Raw genomic sequence first — 20,641 nt, 5'->3', positions numbered from 1 at the left:
CTGCTCCCATCAATAAAGTAGTCCATAAAAAATAAATATAAATATTCCAATGTTTTTTTCAGTTACAATTTGGCTCCTGAGAGCCGTGACTGGTCTTCCTTTAGCGCCCTAGGGTTTCAGATGCACTATACTCGAATTCCTATGGGTTATTAAAAAAGTCCACGAGTTTTTGCAGCACAAATGTGTTGCTTCTTCATGAGATTGACCCTGATGCTCTGTCCTATATGGATGATATCTAACTGACTGATAATGAACTAAACCCCCATTTGTCGAGAGTAGATCGCATAATATTGGGATTTGCTGAACTTGGCTACATATCGGAACATAGCTTTTCTCAGTGTCTTTTTCTTAGGATATGAATGTACCAATGAGGGAAAGAGTCTTGCTCTAATTTTTTGAGAAATGTGCACAGTTGCAACCTCCAAACTCGCTTAAAAAATTGCAGTCCCTGCTGGGATGTTTGCATTTTGGCAGAACGTACATACCGGATTATGCACAACGCATAATCCCCCGTATGCATTAATACATCCTGATTTTTCCCTTTCTTTCTAGACATCAGAACCACCCACAGAAACACTCAGATCTTTACAATCTGATTTGCTTGAAATATGACACTTGCATACACGTGTTAATACCACGAACCTCGTCATCCGACTTTTACCGGGTGCAATTGGATTTACATGTCACCTTTAATGAAGGCGAAACAGTTCCTATAGCTTATAAATCGCATGTATATTCCGCTGCAGAAATGTTTTTGATTCCACTGAAAAAATACTGATTGCTTTGTAAATGGCACAAAGGAAACGCATTATTGTTCTTACTCTCGTGCTGGCCTTTGAAGCTGTCACAAAGGCTAGCGTTCATGTTAGATCTAGCATCCTTGGTGTGGTTTTCCCTGTCTTTTGGCCTCTACCTCCTGTATTTGTGACTGTGTGCTGGACTTCGTTTTTGCTAGTTTAGGAACTTTACCACTGCTGATCAATGCTAGAGTGCAAGTGCTCTCTGTGTAAATTGTGATTCTGATTTGTTATCCACGATTGGCATATTTGATTTACTGGTAAGTCCCTAGTAAAGTGCACTGTGTGCGCCCAGGGCCTGTAAATCAAATGCTACTAGTGGGCCTACATCACTGGTTGTGCCACCCACATAAGTTGCCCGGTGAACATGTCTCAGGCCTGCCATTGCAGTGTCTGCAAGAGCAGTTTTAAACTGCCATGTCGTCCTGGCAAGTGCACCCACGGGCCAGGCCCTAACCTTTCTTTTACTACATTCAAGTCACCCCTAAGGTAGGCCCAAGGTACCCCCATGGGTAGGGTGCAGTGTGTGTGAAAGGTAGGACATGTACAGGTGTGTTTTGCATGTCCTGATAGTGAAATACTGCCACATTAGTTTTCCCTATTGTAAGGATTAGCTCTCCCATAGGCCATCATTGGAGCTGCCTTGTAACATTTTACAAGTGTAACTTTTAGTTGGGAACAGCTAGAGATTTGACATTTGGGCTCCCTGAGCTCAGGATTTGAAAATACATCTTTTATTGAAGGTGGTTTTTAAATTGTGTGCTTGAAAATGCCACATTTAGAAAGTGGACATTTTCTTTCTTTACCATTCTGTGCCTCTGCCTGCCTGTGGAATCAATGTCTGGTTTAGACTGGCAGGGGCTGTTTTGTGCATTCACTCTAGACAGTCTCACAAAAGGGAGCTGAGTTGTGCCCTGCATATCCTGATGACCCATCACCAGGCTGATGGGTCTTCCTGAGCTAGAGTGGTGGGAGGAGCTGTCCCCTGCATCTGAATAGGGCAGAGTCTGTTTTTCACAATGCTGTCTCCACCCCATGTAGTGTGGGTGGACCAGGGAGGACAGAACTGGTTCCACTAAGCAAGAGAGTCTTTCTTTGAAACCTGCATACTTTAAAGTCTGAAAGTACTATAAGTAGTGGGGTTCTTACCCCGGGACTTTGGAACACTTCTGGATTAAGATGACTCTGCCAAGAAGAAGAGCTGAAGAGCTGTCAGGAGGAATACTGCCCTTTTGCTGTATGTTGCTTTGCTGAGTTGGCCCACAGTTGCTGTTTCTGTCTGTAGGCAGTGGAAAGGACTGGGCTTTTACTTTGCTATATCCTGCTTAAGAAGATTCTCCAAGGGCTTGAAGTAGAGTTTATCTCCTAAGAAGTTTCAGGGACACAAAGACTTCACCTACAGCGCCTGGACTCCATTGCTAGAAGTACTCAACCAGCCAAATGGTGCCAACCCCAGTTCTTGGCCACTTGAGGTATTTGCTGAGCTGTAAATTGCAAGAAAAGCATTGTCGATGCTGTCACCGGTGCAACTACCTGCACCAATGCTGTGGTCACCGCTCGCTGAGTGAGTGCAGCTCCGATCTCAACGACACCGCAGCCCTGGTCTCATTGATGACGTCGCACCTTGCTGAACTCAACGCCACTGCTTGGACCAACGCCGTGGGCATGGCACCGACTTTTTCAGCACTGCAATGTTGACCTCACTGACGACAGCATCATCGACTCCGACACCAGCACTCCGTACCGACAGCTTGCGCTGCCTGCACTGAAGCCACAGACACTGCATCGTGAGGAAAAAACATCAAACTTTGGAGTGAGAACTGGTGGCCCAACACCTTTGGGAGCGCACCTACCCCTAAATCGGTGGTGAAAAACTTAGGGTTATGGATGGACTCAACCCTCAGTTTTCAGGACCACACCAAAAAATTTGCAGGCACGAGTTTCGGTCTATTACGTGGACTGAAACCTCTTTTGGATTACTTTGACCCATCCACTAGACAACTGATTGTCCAGGCGGCCATACTGTCAAGGCTTGATTATTCTAATTCGCTTTTTTTGGGGGCGAATAAAGCTGACGTCATGCGCCTACAAAGGGTCCAAAATGCGGCTGCCAGAGCTCTTTTGGGTCTCCCGAGAAGGCGCCCCATCTCAGGTGCAATCCAGCGATTACACTGGCTGCCGGTGGCCAAGCGCATAGAATTTAAAGCTTTCTGCCTGGTCTTTAAAATCCTGAAACTTTCTTCCTCCTGTATTTTGCCTGTGCTGGTCCCATACACACCCACGCGCCATCTGCGCTCTATGGGGTCATGCTTGGCTTTTGTCCCAAGGGTAAAACTTTTATGTGCCGGGGGACGATCTTTCCGCTGTCTGGCGGCCAAGCTTTGGCATTCCCTTCCCCCGCACATTCGCAGCTTGGAGAACTACCCGTTGTTTAGGAAGGCAATAAAAACTCATCTCTTCCCTGTGGTTTAGGCTCTAGTTTGCAGTCTGCCTGTAGCAAGCGCCGGGACGCCTCTTTGCTGAGGCAGCTGTTGCGCTATACAAGTTGGACTAACATAACATAACAGGTGCACAAACCACCTCCCATGATGACACCACAGTCCCAGCACAGCCAACGTCAGCGCTCCTGACTCCGGACTCATGGAGTTTGATCTGCAACACGTATGACTCCGAAGACTCACCACCTGCGGCAACGACACCCGCGAAGCCTCACCGCTGCACTTCATCACAAGGTCCTTGAACTGTTGGATTTGTTGGCCACGATGCCGTGATAGTGCTGGTTGGTGCAATCAACTTTAAGGAACTGGATTTTTGTGATATTCTTTGAAAATTAATATCATTGCTTGTGTATGTTGGATTTTTGTCATTTTGGTCTCGTTTTGTTTAGATAAATATTGGCTATTCTAAACTAGTGTGGTGTTCCTTTTGTAGGGTTTTCACTGTGTTACTGTGTGTGTTTTGTACAAATACTTTACACATTGCCTCTGAGATAAGCCCGACTGCTCGTGCCAAGCTACCAAGTGAGTGAGCAGAGGTGTGAAATCCCCTTATCCTGACTAGAAGAAAGCGTCCCAACTTGGGCAGGGTGTATACCACTGTCAACTAGAAACCCCCATTTCTAACAGTTCCTAATGCTAAATACCTTCGTCCTTGATGGATTCAATGGGCTACGTCCTTAACAGCCATAGATGTAGACTTTGTCTTCGACCCTTCTTTGCAAACACAATCATTTTTACAATATGAGCATATTTATCCTTTGCCCTCTACTATTCTGACTATTCATCAGTATAAACATGTAATTTACACTGACGTTTCAGCTCAACCTGCTATAGGTTATAAGCAGCAGTACTCTGCTACATGTGCCATTGTTATTGGCATTATGTTAAATGGTGTTTTTCACCCCAAACTCACACACGGTTTCTAAGAGACAGTACTGCCTAATTAGCTGAACTGAAGGCTTTGCTTCTTGCACTTGAAAGTGCAGATTCTAAATTCTGCACACTTATTGTGTGTGATTATGTACATTCTTTTAATGACAATATACATTTTTGGCAACAAAATGAGTTCAGAGATTCAAGGGGTAGCACAATCAAGCACATATTGCTTTGGGTTAAAGTGGCAGATGTTAACTATAGGTTGCCACAAACTCATGTAATACATACACACACTGCTGGGAATTCTCTGGCTGACGAAGCAGCCAAGTCTGCAGTAGCCACACCTAAAACTGCAGCGGTCGCACACTCTAAAACACTTATAATGCTATCTTGGTGCAATGAATGTTATGAAAACAGCACCCCTTAACCACAGGGCTTTTCTTGTAAGTACTCTTATCACTTAAATGACTAGACTGTTCCTTTTGTAACTATTCGTGGGATTGGCAATTGTGTGATTCCCAACGAGGACCACAGACAGGCTTTAATTGTTGCTGCACATGAAGGTGTTGCTTCCGCCCATGCAGGACTGGCTGCCACTAATGTCGCTTTTACAACAACGTTATTGGTGACACGACTTATACCGACCAACCAAAAAATATGTCCTGTGTTGCGACATCTGTCAGCAGATTAAAAGCGCCACCATGTCTTGTTCACCACAGACACATCTCTTCATTTCTCACAAGCCTTTTGGATGTATTTACCTCGATCAATTTGGTATACTTATTTTGGATACTGCATTCAAATTTCTCTTGGTTGCAGTTGATTCATGCTCTAGATTCCTTTGGGTTTGGCCACAGCGCTCGGCAGACGCTCAGAACTGTTATTAAAGACTTGTGATTCTTCTTCAGGACTTCTGACTGTTGAGCATTCCATTCGGACCAGGGTCCAGCTTTCGCTTCTAAAGCATACTGTGATTTGATGACGTCCATGGGTGTACAAGTGCATTAATCTTCTCCATATAGGCCTGAGGGCAATTTTGATGTGGAAAGAATAAACCGTGACTTAAAACAGACCTTAACGGCTAGAGTATTAAATACGGGACATGGTTGTTTGAATCATCTCTATGGGGTTCAACATGCACTTAATAATCTCCCCAAAAGATCTCTGGGTGGGCGGACCCCCTACGAAATGCTTTTTGGCATCAAGATGTATGTTCCAGAGCGTAGGTACTCAAAGTACGGCCTGCAAGCCATTTGCTGTCCGCCAGACCTTTCCATGTGGCCCTCATGTGGAAAACAACAGCAGGCCGTCAGCAGCCATTATTCTGCCTGTTGTTTGTTCCTTGGGGGACACATTCACAGTTTAAGGAAAAAAATGCTTCAAAGGAGCATGCTGAATAAATTAGTGTCTCACCTGCGGGCCTCCTCCCTAGTTTGCTCAGTGACGTCGCTCGCGTGCTAGGAGATGGGAGGCACCAGATGAGTGGTGCTGTATGGTGAGTGCATTTCTTTTGAGCCTCGTGCCCTTCTTGTGTCTGTGTGTATTCATTACGTACACGAAACTAAGTGCACTCACTGCACCGTTTCCCTGGTGAAAGATATAAGTGACTTCTCAAAGTGAGAATAAACAATTAAACAATCTCTGGTTGCTAGACAGATTTGTGTAGCACCAGCTGCTGTGGAAGGTAGACTCTTGCCCCCATTGTCCCCAAAAATATTTCTCCATAAAATATTTTCCACATTCTACTTCTGAGGAGTCTCGTTTTAAGCACAGCTGTGCTGCATTCCTTTAATGTGAAGTGATGCTACTGTTGTCACAATCCTAGACAAAGGTTGAAAAACCATAACTTGGTTGAAGTGGATACCAAGTGCCCCAGGCTCGATGCCACTGCACCTGATGCACTATTGATAACCCTGCTCCTAATCACCAGTTGCTTGTGCAAAATTAAGGAATGTGCAATGTCATTATTGTATAAGCCAAGGGGCACATAGTTTATCGAGGTCTAATCAAACTTTTCCTATGTCAGCCCTGTGTCGTAGATTTTCCAACATTTGGGCCCAATTTGTAGCTTGTGCTGGAAATAGTTGTACCATTTTCTTGTCTCCTTAAAATCTCATATTCTGCCTTTTACAGGCCAATATTTTCCCTTGTTGTATCTAACAGTCATATTTCCCCAGAGGGAGCTCCAGCATAGCACAAGCATCTGACTCCTGTCCCGAACCCATACAAAGGCTGGCTCCTGCCCCATCACCACCACAGGGACACTGATGCAACTAGTGAGGGACATTGACCTTTCACCGGTATCTTTGGTAGACAACTCTACAACCATCTCAATGAACTCCACTCAGTCCCCATAACTGTATTCTGTCACTTGCCCCTGCATGTATGGAATGAGTTGTGACACATGTCATACTTATAAGGCCAGACTGGCTGTATAGGGCATATCCATGAGAGGGGGTGCTGAAATGATGTGGGGTCAGTTTTGTGAGTGGGAGCAGGTTTTGTAGCAGTGCAGCAGTTTTAACATCACTACAAATTTCCTTGTATATTCAGCAGTTTTCGGGTAACAATAAAAGTATCAAGTTAACTCTGGTGATTAATGTAACTGCTGAAGAGAGATGGGAGTTCTGTGTAGCACCCGTTTTGACTCATCTAGGGTAGCGCAGAGGGTTAATATGCCTGCTGAAAAGAACATGTACCATGCATATCAAAGAACAATATGTTATGAGCAAAGCTCACTGGGTTACTGCTTTTGTCATACAGACCCTTTTGTCACTGTGCTGTTCATAAGTTACAGTCATAATCTAGCACAGTGAGCTATGAACTGCCATCAAAGAACGGCATGCAAGCTGTATGCTACAGATTAGAATGTTATGTTTTTTTCCAGTCTTTCTTTATCCTGATGTTGCTAAAAAAAGGTTTGTTTGGGTAGAAATCCATTCCTATTAATAAAGTCAACCCTAACCACTGTGTTATGTTCTGAATCCTGAGTTTGTGCTTTTCTAGACCAAGCACTCTTAAAAAGTGCCTACCAGTGTGGATGGCATGTGAACCCTACACCTTGTAGTCCTCTTTGCCTTATGTAAAAAATGGTGTACTCTGATTTACACATGTATGATTCATTGTCTCTGTATGTGTGTGTGATGTAACATGCAACAATACCCTACACAGGTATGAGAGGTGCTATAAAACAAATAAAATACATGTGAGAGAGGGGCTATGGAGAGATGAGAGGCGCTGTTGGAGGGTGACAGTGAGGGCATCATTGAAGGGCCCCAACACATATTGTTTAATCCTTCTGCACTTTATAGTCATCATTTGCTATGCTTTAAAAACAAATCCATTGAATATATAATGAAAAATGTGTTGTAGAATGCACCATTTTCCCCACATTTTCTTAGAGGGAGAACATTCTCAAAACCCCTTTTGAAGTGGTCAGCCTTGTTCGCTGCACTCGCTATGCACAGTACGGGAGCTGGTCTGACAATTTGCCAGGGTTGCTTTGGGCTCCCAGTTTGGCCCTCCTTACTTACAGTGCACAAACAGCTTTCATTTGCTGTGTGGATTATGCACCTCCACAGCAAGTGTGGTTCAAGATGGAGGTTCCCTTTCATGTTGCCTTGTGAACATATTATGATCTCTGCTGCCTTTTAGATGGGTTTGTGCTATAGAAATAACACATACATACATACATTCCCCTGAAGGCCCCCTTGCAAAACTCAGTAGCTCACGTGGAAGGGGTGTGAGAATCAAATGTCGCTCTTACCAGGTTAATTATGGAGAAATAAGGAGAGACCAAAACCAATTTGAATGCTTTTGGCAGCTGTCCTTGCAGACCTGCCAGGCATCAGGCTAACCCATGATAGTGTTTGGTCCATCTCTCTTCCAATTCATGTCTTCTGGCCTGTCATGGCCTTTCTCTTTTGACATTAATTGTGAGATGTGTGTAAATCACAGACACCACTCTCGGTATGCCTACAGTTCACCCTTGGAATATACATTCAGGTCACTGGTACTTAGTCATCTAGAGAAGAACTTATGAAATAAATAAATATTTATTTGTCCTAACAGTATAAACCCCAAATTGAGTGCCACGCATGGCTTCACTCCAAATGGTAGAATGTGTCCAGCAAACTACCCACCATGTCATGTTTCACCCATCTGAGCCCTGACCTTAAATCACACACACCCCACCCACCCAGCCACGGTCATCTCTGCGGCCCCTGGTGATACCCCAGAAAGTAAATTTCGGCCCCTGAGGAAATGTTTGTGAGTACCCCTGTTCCAGACCTTGACAGTCAAGACATTGTGGCGGGAGCCGCAACGTTTGACGTCAATAACCATTGTGTTGTTTTATAGGAACTACAAACATTCTGTGACGCTCAGTCTCACAAACACTTGCCTGCATTTCTCTCTTCGAGTACTGAGGACCAAACTCCAGTTTCTGGCTGGCTTCCAAAAGTTTGAGATCTGGTTTGGGAGAAGGTGGCGATAAAAAATTAATTCGGCCCAACATACTGTGCCCCTGTTCCAGTCCTTAGCATACAAGGTGCACAAACTGTGACCTTGCCACCACTTCCACGCTCCAAAGACAAATAGTTTGTCTCCATTGAACATGTCAAACAACACAATGTGGCTGATTCTCAATAGTATGCCCCAAAGTGTTCATACCCTTCCACAAGACTTTCCTTTATGGCCCATGAGCACCACCAATTTGATTCTCCACGGCTGTGGGGGAGAGGGGTGACAGGACGGGTTGAATCCTCTGCCAATAATCTGACAGACAGTTTACTTGTTTCTACTATTATGTCTTCTACGATGGGTGCTATTTATATGGATCGACCGTGGGCAAGTCCATCTCAATTCGATTTTGTGGGTCCTACTACTGAGTCACAGCCTCCAGTTTTCCAGCTGAGTACCTCTGGGTACCATACGAATCCAGATTATTTTTTTCTTCAGACATTTCTTCTGTTTTGCATCCACATAGATTTGTGTTTTTATTTCATGGTTAAAATACACTTATCCCGCCTTGGATGTATGTCTGGATCGTACTCTCCTTGGTTTTCCTGTTCATGTGGATTGGATTTGTGACAGTTTTTTTACCTGTTAATTAAAACATCCTACTATGGAACTGGTCGATGAGGTGTTGGTCCCCCATTCTTCATTCCACAAACTCATAGGAGACTTGTCCCTCGTCAACATTTCAGCTATTCCAGTAACTGATGGAATTGTTTGGGATAAAGTTCCTTTCTATATATTCAGCCATACGAAGATCCTACAAATACCATATGGGTTCAAAGTTTCTATGGGTGATGTAATAGTACCTGGGTTACATTCGGATGATTGGGATGATGTTACTGCAAATTCTATTCTTTCGGTATTACAGTATTATACTGTTTTCAAATCGAAGGACCTATATCTTAACTCTGCTAACTATGCCGATATGGTCTGTTATCATCATTATGGACATAATTTTCTGCACAGAGCTAGTGATCAGTGTCCACATTTTAATTACACACAATGGAAACATTATCCAACTCCCCCACATGGGAGTTCTGAAAGGTAAAAAGACAAATTCACGTATTTTACAAGATATGACACTGATCCTGCGTCATACTGTTTCAAATTAGTTCCTACCCCACCAACACAATATATGCTCACAAAGACTAAGCTCATATATATAGCTTTGTTTGTCAACCAGTTAGCCCTTAAAGGCTATGATTACTGGAAGGACACCATTGATTTGAAATCAATTTGGGGAACTAAATCTTGGCAGGTTCAGGGAATGGAAACATTATTTCGAGCGTGTTTAATTCCCACCTAAATGATTGTCTTGAATGAAATGATCTGGCAGACTACTTGTCTTGGATTGGCAAAAATGAGCGCCCGACAATTTCCTCTATTGCTCACTTTCATAGCTGGTAGAGCTTCACAAATTACACAGAAGAACAATTAAATAGCATGGTGCAGAATGGTACATTTAATTCCTCATTTTCGAGTCTTGATGGGTGGGTGTTGTGGCCAGTAGACACTAATGGTTGCCACACTAGTTTTCTTAATTCCACACCTGGATTCTAATCAAACAGACTTGATCCCTGATATGCTCTGTCAACAAATTCTGGTATTATTACCACCTATTCAATGGGAAGGTGATGTCAACAATGGCTGGAGCATTCCACACTGTATGCAGTGGAGCAACATCTTTCTCTCTTGTCCAAAGGCATGAATTTATCAGATTTTCTTTTAGGTCCCAAATATTCACATTCTAAAAGATTTATATAAGCTACATATAATGAAATTTGGAAATGATCCCAGATGGAAGCTGCTGCACATTTGAGTCAAATTGACCAAGATAATTTGGATAAAGTGCTTATTATTTACAATGTAAACCACATTGTGCCATCTGCTATTGATAATGTGCAGAGTGACTATCAATATTGTATCATGGGCAAAGTCAGCTTACATCTGTTATGCAGTTTAGCTGGACGCTTCAAACACTTAAAAAAGGGCATGTTCCATGGTATTACTTGAATTGCAGCAATTTATTTCTGAGTTTTAATCTAACACGCAAACAACAATTGATGGCCACGAAAGACGCAACCTACACAATGCTGCATTTAGAAAAATTAGAACAACTTCCATTTCAGTTGTGTGGTTAATACACGGAGTTATTTCTCTGCCAATCTCAACATTTCAATTCACAGCTTGCATGAAACCTTTCCCTGTAGGTAGACATGAACCCCTCAGAAGCAGCTTTATGCATGAATTTTGGTCACTTCATTTTACATATCGTTGTGAACTTGCCAAAAAGGAAGTTTTTATTACTGTAGAAGAATGCAACTCAACTGTCAGACATTCACTTGTTTCTAAACATGTTAAAATTCAAGGCACGTGTAATATTTCAGCACTCAATTTGGACTGCTATTTAAAAAGAATCCATGTCCGCGCAATTCTGCCCCTTATTATGACACTCTAATGGGAGTTATATAATTCTTTGTGATCAAGATTGTTGAAAATGCGAGCTGAGGTTCCATATATTTTATCCATTTCCCAGTTTGTCACTTGTTGCAACAATGTCTTGTTTCCCCCTCCGCATGGGATCATCGATCGCTTATTGTGGCCTTCCATTCCAACTTTGAAGGCAGACATCAACATACTAAGCAGCTCAAAGCATTATTGTTCCAACAAAAAGTAGCTCTCATATCTGCTCGCAAAACCTTTGAATTGCAGGTGGCTAGAACTTACAGTGAAAAACACTCATTGTTAAATGCAAACCTTCCCCTCCATTTTGGAGAATTAGTGCATCACATTTTTAATGTTACGCCCATTTTTCTAAGGTTGTAGGCCCCTGCCTTGTTCATTTATTTCAAACTGTCTTTGGAGTAATCCACTCCATTTTTTGCAGAGCATTCAGAGGATTCCCGTTGCTGTTATTCCTCATTTTCATTCTGTTCCTGTTTTTCCGCAATGGATGTTCCCTTTGCGGGCCTTTTGGAACTAGAACTGCTTCAACACTACCGTGAGTATATGCTTCAAATCTTCAAAATATTTCTAATGTAATAACTGGATCTTCATTAGTTCTTAACATTCCGGCCTGCCTGGTTTACCTGTATGCAACCCGTGTTCCACTGTCTCTTGTGCCCCTTGAACGGGCACTGGATATTTGCTGGCTTCGCAGATGCCTGCTGCCTTTATTATTATTATTATTTGGTATTTGTAAAGTGCATGGCTGCCCTAGGGCTTCCCAGCGCTGCAAAGTCAGTTACTGAGTATGGGCAGATCATGCCTTAAAGATATTGGATAAACAGTCAGGTCTTGATTTTTTTGCTGAACTGTAATTCTCTATCTATAAGTCTGTTTTCCAGTGGTAGAGAGTTCCATGGTTTGGGAGCTAGGTGGGAGAAAGATCTTCCTCTCCATTTTTCCCTCCTGACCTTTGTCTGTTTTAGACGTTCTTCTGTGCTAGATCGCAACTGCCGCTTTGGTATATAAGGGGAGACTAGCCTCCTGACTTTTTTTGGGCCTCTATTGTGCTGTGCTCTATGTATAATGACCAGTGCCTTGAATTTTATTCTGGCCTCTACCGGAAACCAGTGAAGTCTAAGTAGATGCTTTCTTACTGATTCCCATACCGGGATGTCACACAGCAGCCTTGCGGCAGCATTCTGGGCTACCTGCAGTTTCTGAGTAACATATTTAGGAGCCCCCAGGAACAGTGAGTTTCCATAGTCCAATCGTGAAGTGACCAGAGAGTGGATCACTGTTTTCCTTAGATGTATGGGAATTCTGTATAAGATTTTCCGTAGACTTCTGAGAAGTCAGAAGCAAGTTGTTCTGACCTTATTGGCCTGTGTAACCATAGAAAGATCCATTTCTAACCAGAATGCCAGGTTTTTTACAATTTCCGCGGGAATGGGTGGTTTACCTAGGCATGCAGGCCAGTCTATAATGGGCCTGGGTATTGCTTTATTTCCAAGGAGCAATAGTTCAGGTTTTTTTCGCCATTTAATTTTGAGCAACTTGCCGTCATCCACTCTTTAACTTTTACTAAGCAGGAAGATAGTCTCTCACCATCCCTGCAGTTTTTTGGGTCCAGGGAAATAATCAGCTGCATATCATCGGCATATGAAGTCATGGATATTTCGTATTCCTGTCCAATTTTGGCAAGCGGTTCAACATAGACATTAAAGAGTGTTGGACTCAATGACGAGCCCTGTGGGACGCCACACTTCAGAGACATGGTTTTGGAAAGAATGGTATTTTCCTGTACTTGAAATGTCCGATCACTCAAAAATTATGGCAACCATTTGAGTGCCGTGCCCCTGATTCCAATGTCTGAGAGCCTTCTGCGTAATATACGATGATCCACCGTATCAAAAGCGGCGCTCAGATCCAATAAGCGCAATTCAGCTGGTTTTCCCTGGTTTAATGATCGTCTTAACTCCTCCACCACAACCAGCAGGGCAGTTTCTGTACTGTGTTGTGCCCTGAAGCCCATCTGTGTGGGGTGAAGGCAGTGATTAGTCTCTAAGAATTCTGACAAATTTCTATTGACATGTGTTTCTAATAGCTTGCCAGCATATGGTAGCAGGGAGATGGGGCGAAAGTTCCCTGGTTGCGATTGATCTGCATTGGCTTTTTTCAGAAGAGGTTTTATCACAGCATGTTTCAAGGCCACTGGAACTATGCCTGTTTCTAGTGACCGATTCAGGATCTTTATTAAGATGGGTGCAGTAATGGGTGCTACTGTTTTAAGAATATGCGGAGGTGCTGGATCCAGGGGCGAACCAGACTTCACCGTATCTAATAAGGTTTCTAGATACTTCTGTTCTATACTCGGGAAGTTAGTGATAACCTGTTGTGAGGAAGTTACTTCATGTTCTTCTTATGTTATGTTGTGTTATGTTAAACTCCATTTATAACGCACACGGATACTCGGAAGTGTCCCGGCGCGGAAGCCAAATAAAGGAGACAGAGGGGAGACAGAGGGGCGCAGACTGGGCTAGGTGGTTACTTGAAAAGCAAGGTTTTTAGCTGCTTTTTGAGCCTGAGGTCGCCGATGTTCCGAAGCTCAAAGGGCTGGGCATTCCAGGCCTTGGCCGCTCTGACAGAAAGGGAGCTAACTCCCGTTCTAACAAGGCGGTACCTGGGTATTACAGCGAGGCATTGCCCCATGGAGTCGAGATGTCTGGGAGGCACATAGAAATCAAAGTGTCTCCTGAGATACAAAGGCCCCACCTTGTAAAGAGCACCGTGGGCAAGTGTAAGAGCCTGAAACAAAACACGCTGGTCTACTGGGAGGCTGTGCAAATCCCGTAGAATCTGCTTAGTGCTAGGCATACCAGGAATACCCAGTAGTGCTCTAGCGGTCGCGTTCTGGACGATCTGTAGCTTTTTTAGCTGGTATTCAGGAAGACCGATATAAAGAGCATTGGTGTAGTCTAAACGCGAAAGAATGAGAGCGTGGGTCACCATTTCTTTAGCCGCTTTGGGCAGTAGGGGCAGAAATCTCTTAAGGAGTTTCAGTGTGCCAAAGCACACTCCAGCTAATTTACTAATCTGTGGTAAAAATCTGAGGTCCTCACTGAACCAGACCCCCAAGTTCTTTACCGGGCTCCCCATTGACTTAGGCATGGGGTAACCCACGGGCCAAAGGTCCTCTCTAAATTGCGGAGGAAAGGACCCGTAAAGGAGCACCTCAGATGTATCCTCATTGCATTTGAGTTGGGCCTGCGCTAACTATTAAAAACTTCCACAAGGCAATTTTTGGCAGCATCCGGGGATAAATCGTTTTTCTTCCACATGAAGAGGAACTGGGTATCATCAGCATAAGCTATGATCTTAGCACCCAGCTCCTCCGCCAGATAGATAAGCGGCGTCATGTAAACATTGAAAAGGAGAGGGCTCAGAGTTGAGCCTTGAGGAACACCCGTGGTCAGACTTCTCGGTGTAGAGGAGAATGGAGGCAGCCATACTTGCTGTGTTCTATTCGCCAGAAAGGATTCAATCCACTCCCACACCAAACCAGAAATGCCGATGTTAGACAACCGGGCCAGAAGTTGGCGGTGCAGCACCGTGTCAAACGCGGCAGAGAGGTCTAATATCACCAGAGCCGCTCTGCTGTCTGAATCAAGGCATTCTCTAATGGCCTCCGGCATCTCAACCAGGGCCGTCTCAGTACTATGTGAGGCCCTGAAGCCCGACTGGACTGAGTGGAGGGCACCAGAAGTCTCAACAAACTCAGTGAGCTGCTTGTGGGCAGCCTTCTCACACACCTTCGCCACAGCTGGGAGAAGTGAGATCGGTTGGTAGCTAGCCAGGGTAGCAGGGTTTAATGAAGGTTTTTTTAGCAGGGGGAGGAGTTTGCCTGTTTCCACTCAGATGGAACCATAGCGGTTTGGAGCGACAGGTTGACAATATTGTTTACTTCAGGATTGACGACCTCCGTCACTGCAGCCAGCAACCTGGCTCGGCAGCGATCCGCTGGAGAACCTGATTTAAGAGATTTAAGAATGGCCAGAGTACCTGGCAGCGGAATGGGAGTAAACGCAGTCAAACGGGTGCGGGCTAGATCAAGATCTGAGGCTCTCTGAAGCAGGTAAACCGCCTGCACCTGAAGAGCAGTCCCAAAGCTATCCTGGATGGTTTGAATTTTATCAATAGAAAAGCCAGATAGCTGCTTGCACCAGGAGTTAGAAGCGGGTGCAACCATCTGTTCTGCACATGGTTTCAGGAAACTTTGGACGATTGCAAAGATTTCCTTTGAATTATTTTTAGATTGGGCAATGCGCTCTGCATAAAAGTGGCGGGTTACAAAGAGAGACAAGGAGGTACTAAGGAGGAACTACTAAGCCTATTGACGAATCAAAAGCCATCATTTACAAAGTACAGGTAGAGAAGCCAAATGTAAAGATGGGCGGAACATGGGCGGAGCTTAATGCACATATACTGAATACTGCATGTCTCGAAGAGACAGAGCAAGCGCTGCTCTAAGCGAGACCTAAACATACAGTGGTACTCACTAGGAAATGGGGTCTCCAGTGTACAAAGGCATGTCCGAATCCATAATGGAAAACCGGTGGCCATGGCACTGTCGAGTTCTAGGGCAGTTTTTCGACACCGTGCCTCACATGACTATCACTGCCAGCTAAAAGGAATGGTAGGTGTCAACCACTGTGGTCAAGACGTATCCTCTCCGCAGACATGCTCAGGTGTGCATGAAGACATACTTGCCCAGGGCATCGTCTTGGGAAGCTTAGGGGGGTACAATGAGCTACTGCTTGATCTGCACACATAGTGCAGCCCGTGGCCGACTAGATTTGGTGTTCAGAAATGCTACTCAGAATATACACACAACGACAAAATGTGGAGAAGACAGCACCCATCATAGTCAACAAATGGTCATCTTGAGACTGCAATGGATTGCACTGACATCTATTCTGCCACTTTCTTGCCTACTGCAGAGCCTTAAGACGATCGGCCAGCAGCAGAGCTCAGTGGATTGATAAAGCTTGATAAAGCAACGGAGAGGCACCTGCCAGCCATAGGGTTCAACACTAGCACATCCAACTCCCTCAGAAAATCCCCCATTTCTCTGCTGGGTCGCACGGGCAGGAACAAGTTGGTGATTAAACCAGCTCCTGCTCAGAGGTGTGCAAAGGAACCAAATTACATTCTGGCTCTCAGAAAAGACGAATGATGTAAACTGAAATGAGGCAAACTGACACACTGGATTAGGCACCAATGTCTGACAATTTATTACAGAAAAAGAAACTGCAGCATTGCTGCTCAGAAGGGTTGTAAATTAAGAGGCTGGCTAATGAGACAAGATGTTCCACTCCCGCCCATATTTTCTACATAATCTGCCAATAAAAAATCTCCAATTCAAAGGAGTGACTGCAGCTGGCTCGGCTGTTCCTGAAGGAGACCTCTTAAAACTTCCACCAGGTCCCCGTCAATCTCTTTTATTGGCAGCTCGAGTGTCCCTCAAATGCTTGCGTGCCATGCAACACTCTTTCTGAAGGTACGGCTATCCTTGCTCCAACTTGTGCTGCCATGTGCCACCAGCCCAAAGGGGCACAATCTACAAGAACAGAGTATCTGGTTTTATGTCTCTTACTCCATAGCTCCTCTCTTTTCTTACTAACCTCAAGTGCTATTTTAAAGCTTTGGTATTCAGCACAAAGTGACAGATTTGGGTTCCATCTGTCAGCGATTCCAGTCCAGGGAGGTATTGATCACAATCATAAATGGCAAGACTTTGGCTGTCGATTAGTTAACGCTCTCTTGTGTTGCTGCTCCATGTCAGTGGGGAGCAAAGAGAAGGGGCTCTGCTCCCAGAGGTAGAAGAAGCCCCGACTGTGAAAGGGCACAGTAAGGAGTATTGGATTATGCAGTCCAGGTTTGGATCTACGTTTAAACCTTGCATGACTTTTGTTCCTCATGAGCCAGAATTTACGGTTGCTTGTACAGATTTGCCTGACTGCAACAGATGACTGCAAATATTAAAAACTAAAAGTTATTTAGGTTTGCACAAAAGATGGAGGTGCCAGACATCATGGACGCCATTGTCATATGCAGAACATGAACCATGGCAAGTAGCAAGGAGTGCTGTCAAGAAATGATGGCAACAGCGATTACCACCCTGTGCATTCAGCACGAGCAGGATCTGATGAATTGCACTACCATTCTCTGCTTCATTAATTTTGCTTCATGTATTTCAGTGTTCCCCATACATTTCTGAATAGGTTTCAGCTAGTTACAAAGGAGCTCGTAGACCACACTTTGGTGTAGGGAACCTGTAATTTAAAGTCCCAAAAGACTTATATTAGTAAGTAAGGAAAACAATTCTCATTTATGCACAAAGTGTTCTACGCCAGTGCTCAAAATAACTGTTTTAGGATTTCACACCATTGCCCTTTCGCTAGATTTGCGCCATAGAAATACATGCATACACACACATCCTCATACAGGGCCGGCTTTAGGGCAGTGCGGCTGGTGTGGCCGCACTGGGCGCTGACCTGTGGAGGGGGCGCCAAACTCAGGGGGGCTCTGTGTTTAGCAATAACTTAGGATAGGAGAGATGAGAGGCACTTATGCCCCGTGGACGTGAGAGAATCCGAGGAGGTGGTCATGGGGGTTAGGGTGCCAAAAACGTATTCTCGCACTGGGCGCCACCAGCGCTAAAGCCGGCCCTGTCCTCATACATGCATACAGAGAAATATCAGAAACATGGCGTATTTCCTGAAAAGTACCAGCCAGTGTCAAGGATCTAGAGATATTAAGCTCGATTGTTGCATTTCACCGATACATTTGTGATGAAATTGAATAGGTGGGAACAAACTGTTTTCACTATGGATTAGAATATTCAATTCCGGGAATTTGATATGCCAGAAGAAAGCAGGGACAACCAGAAAGGGATTCCATACTGCTATAATCTTATCAATTCATCTAGATTTAAAGTACCGCACAAAACCCTGCTGCCAACAAAACATGATCAACATTTCAGGACCAATGTATACTTGAAAAACGTTCCTGACCAATGTTTAATCCCACCAGGAAATGTTAAATGTAGGTCTAATCTCAATAAAACAGCAGAGAACAAAAGTCCCCCTTCTCCCAAGACTCACAATTGATTGAGAACGTCTCTCGGAGGCAGGAACATGGGCTGCAAAAAATGATCTTGTTTGAAACACTTTTGTTTCAAACAAGTGGGTTCTATTTCCTGCGGGTCAAATGAAAAGCATTTATTATCTATGATACATTTGTTTAATGACCGTTCAGGTATAAACATGTCCTTCGCTGCACACACACCATATATTGAAATAACTTCATATTAGACAGTTGAATTAGAAAATAATTGAAATTTGCAAACAAAGGAGGCACAAAAGGCAATACATTGAACAACTGAAAAAACATTTTTAGGTACACAGGCGTATGATTGAATGTATGTGGTCCATAAAAATCTGCGTATTAATATATGTCCTCATACTACACTACCTTTCTCGAATTTACCTAAACAAAAAAAATTACACTTTATCCCACTATTCGACTATAAAAATGGCAATTTATAAAATTATTTAAAAAAATGACACTGCCAATGACTGGATGCGAAACAAGTGCTTTTGATCTTGACCTGGCCTGAGAGAGATAGGGGCAAAGTGGCTCAGTAGCACTTAGCTCCACATCTGAAATACACATGTTAAGATTTGGAGTCTGAACATAGGGATACCATACTTGAGGAATAAGCCTACAAGGCATAAAAAAACTTCTAGGAGTCAAGGTGAAGATACAAAGTTGTAAGACAGGACTTCCAGAAAGTTCTTGGGTAAATTGCACAAACAGGACTGGGCAAATATAACAGATAATGCTTATGGTATGTAGAGATGTGAGGTGGTCTAGTGGTTCGGGGGTGGAGCGTCGGGAGAAGGGGAAGAGGAGGACTGGCCAGCAGGAAGGGGCGGGGGCAGCCTGAGGGACGGCAGTGAGGGTAGGGACACGCCAGTGACCGGTTGCCAATAAAGTGTGCTACGAGAACCCATCGTGTCTGTCGTTATTGGTAGCAGTGAAGACACGACAGCTGGCGACGAGGGTGGGATCGAGCTGAATGCTCTCCCAAGCCCAGAAGCACAACCGAGACCGCCGGAGGGCAAGACGCGGGAGAAGACGGCGGGAACACCGCCGCACGCAGAGCGCACCCTGAGCGCGAAGAAAGCCCAGCAGTGTGAGGAGCGGAAGCGCGGAACGCACCCTGAATCTGAAGAGGGTCGGCGCTCGAAGTAAAGGAGAGAAGTTGACGACGCTAGCACACGCATCTCGATGTGAGTACCAGACGCGAGGACCATCACCCACCCTGCTGTGAAGCCCCCTCTCCGAGTGAAACGAAGGACGTGAGGAGACTGAATGAGCGGTGCACGGTTCGGGGGTGAGTGAAGCCTCACAGCGACAGCAGCACGTGTGAAGCCCTGTGCATGCTACCAGCCCGGCGGCCATTTTGAAGTCAGGCGAATTGCAAGACGTCCCATTCAAGTGTACCCGGCGGCCATTTTGAAGTCAGGCGCCGTGAGGAACAAACAAGCACGAGCAAAGCAAAGCCCCACACGAGTGAAAAGGGACAGATAAATTAAAAAAAAAAGGGGGAAGACAGGAAATAACAACAAGACAAGCAACAAACAAACAAGCCAAGGCAAAGGCAAGTGGACAGATTAGACAATAGCATCACACGAAACGCGATGTCGACACAGGGATCCCCAGTCCGCCAAGAAGCGAAGCCAATTGTCATGGGGCTATCGCATCTGCGCCCTCCAGAACCCCTAGCGCTCGTGGTCGGAAGTAGCATGGGCCCTCGCTGGGAAGAATGGATCGAAGATTTCGAGGACTATATCAAAGGTTCCAAGGTACTGGGGGATGAAGATCAACTGATCGCACTTCGAAATCTCGTGGGGAAGGATATCAGCAAGATGATAAAAGAAATCCCTGCCGCAGATGCGGGAACGTATGCCAAGGTGCGAGAGGCCCTGGATAAGAAGTTCTTGCACAAGAAGAATGTGGACTACGAACGGTATGTGTTTCAGCGAGCGCGACAAGAGAAAGATGAGGCAATGGGCTCATATATAACGCGACTACGGCGGTTGGCGCGCCACTGCAATTTTGAAGCATTCTCGACGGATGACGCAATACGGCTGCGCGTGATCGACGGCTGTCAGTCGGAGTCCCTTCGTAGAAAACTATTAAAGAAAAGCCACACCTTAGATGAAATTGAGGAACTCACGAGACTACACGACCAAACAGAGGAACAGGCCAAGACCATGGAGGCAGGGCGTACGGAGCACAAGGAGCAGATCTGTCAAGTGCACACCGAACGTCCCCGCCGGGGGTCGAGAGAACGAGCACGACACGCACGACCGCCGTCGAGACATCGCCGCCCTGGACACCGGCGGCCCGACTCTGGGAGGAGGAGCAGACGCCAGG

At 44.9% G+C, this 20,641-nt stretch overlaps 1 protein-coding gene across 3 annotated transcripts in view; it reads right to left on the bottom strand.

Annotated features, from left to right (window-relative positions):
- The window catches only part of LOC146805869 (TRAF3-interacting JNK-activating modulator-like), an 86,586-nt gene that overhangs the window by 35,176 nt on the left and 30,769 nt on the right, over nt 1-20,641 (bottom strand). For 2 of the 3 annotated variants that reach the window (XM_085623209.1, XM_085623208.1), the window contains exon 2: nt 18,301-18,395. The exons of the other annotated variant lie outside the window; for it this stretch is intronic. In XM_085623209.1, coding sequence (XP_085479335.1) covers nt 18,301-18,395 — 95 coding nt within the window. The remainder of the gene's footprint in view (nt 1-18,300; nt 18,396-20,641) is intronic. 3 annotated transcript variants of the gene reach the window in all.

Source organism: Triturus cristatus, chromosome 8 (assembly GCF_964204655.1).
Source record: "Triturus cristatus chromosome 8, aTriCri1.1, whole genome shotgun sequence".
NCBI lineage: Eukaryota > Metazoa > Chordata > Amphibia > Caudata > Salamandridae > Triturus > Triturus cristatus.
Note: the sequence above shows the minus strand (reverse complement) of the source record. Positions and strands in the feature narration are given on the sequence as shown.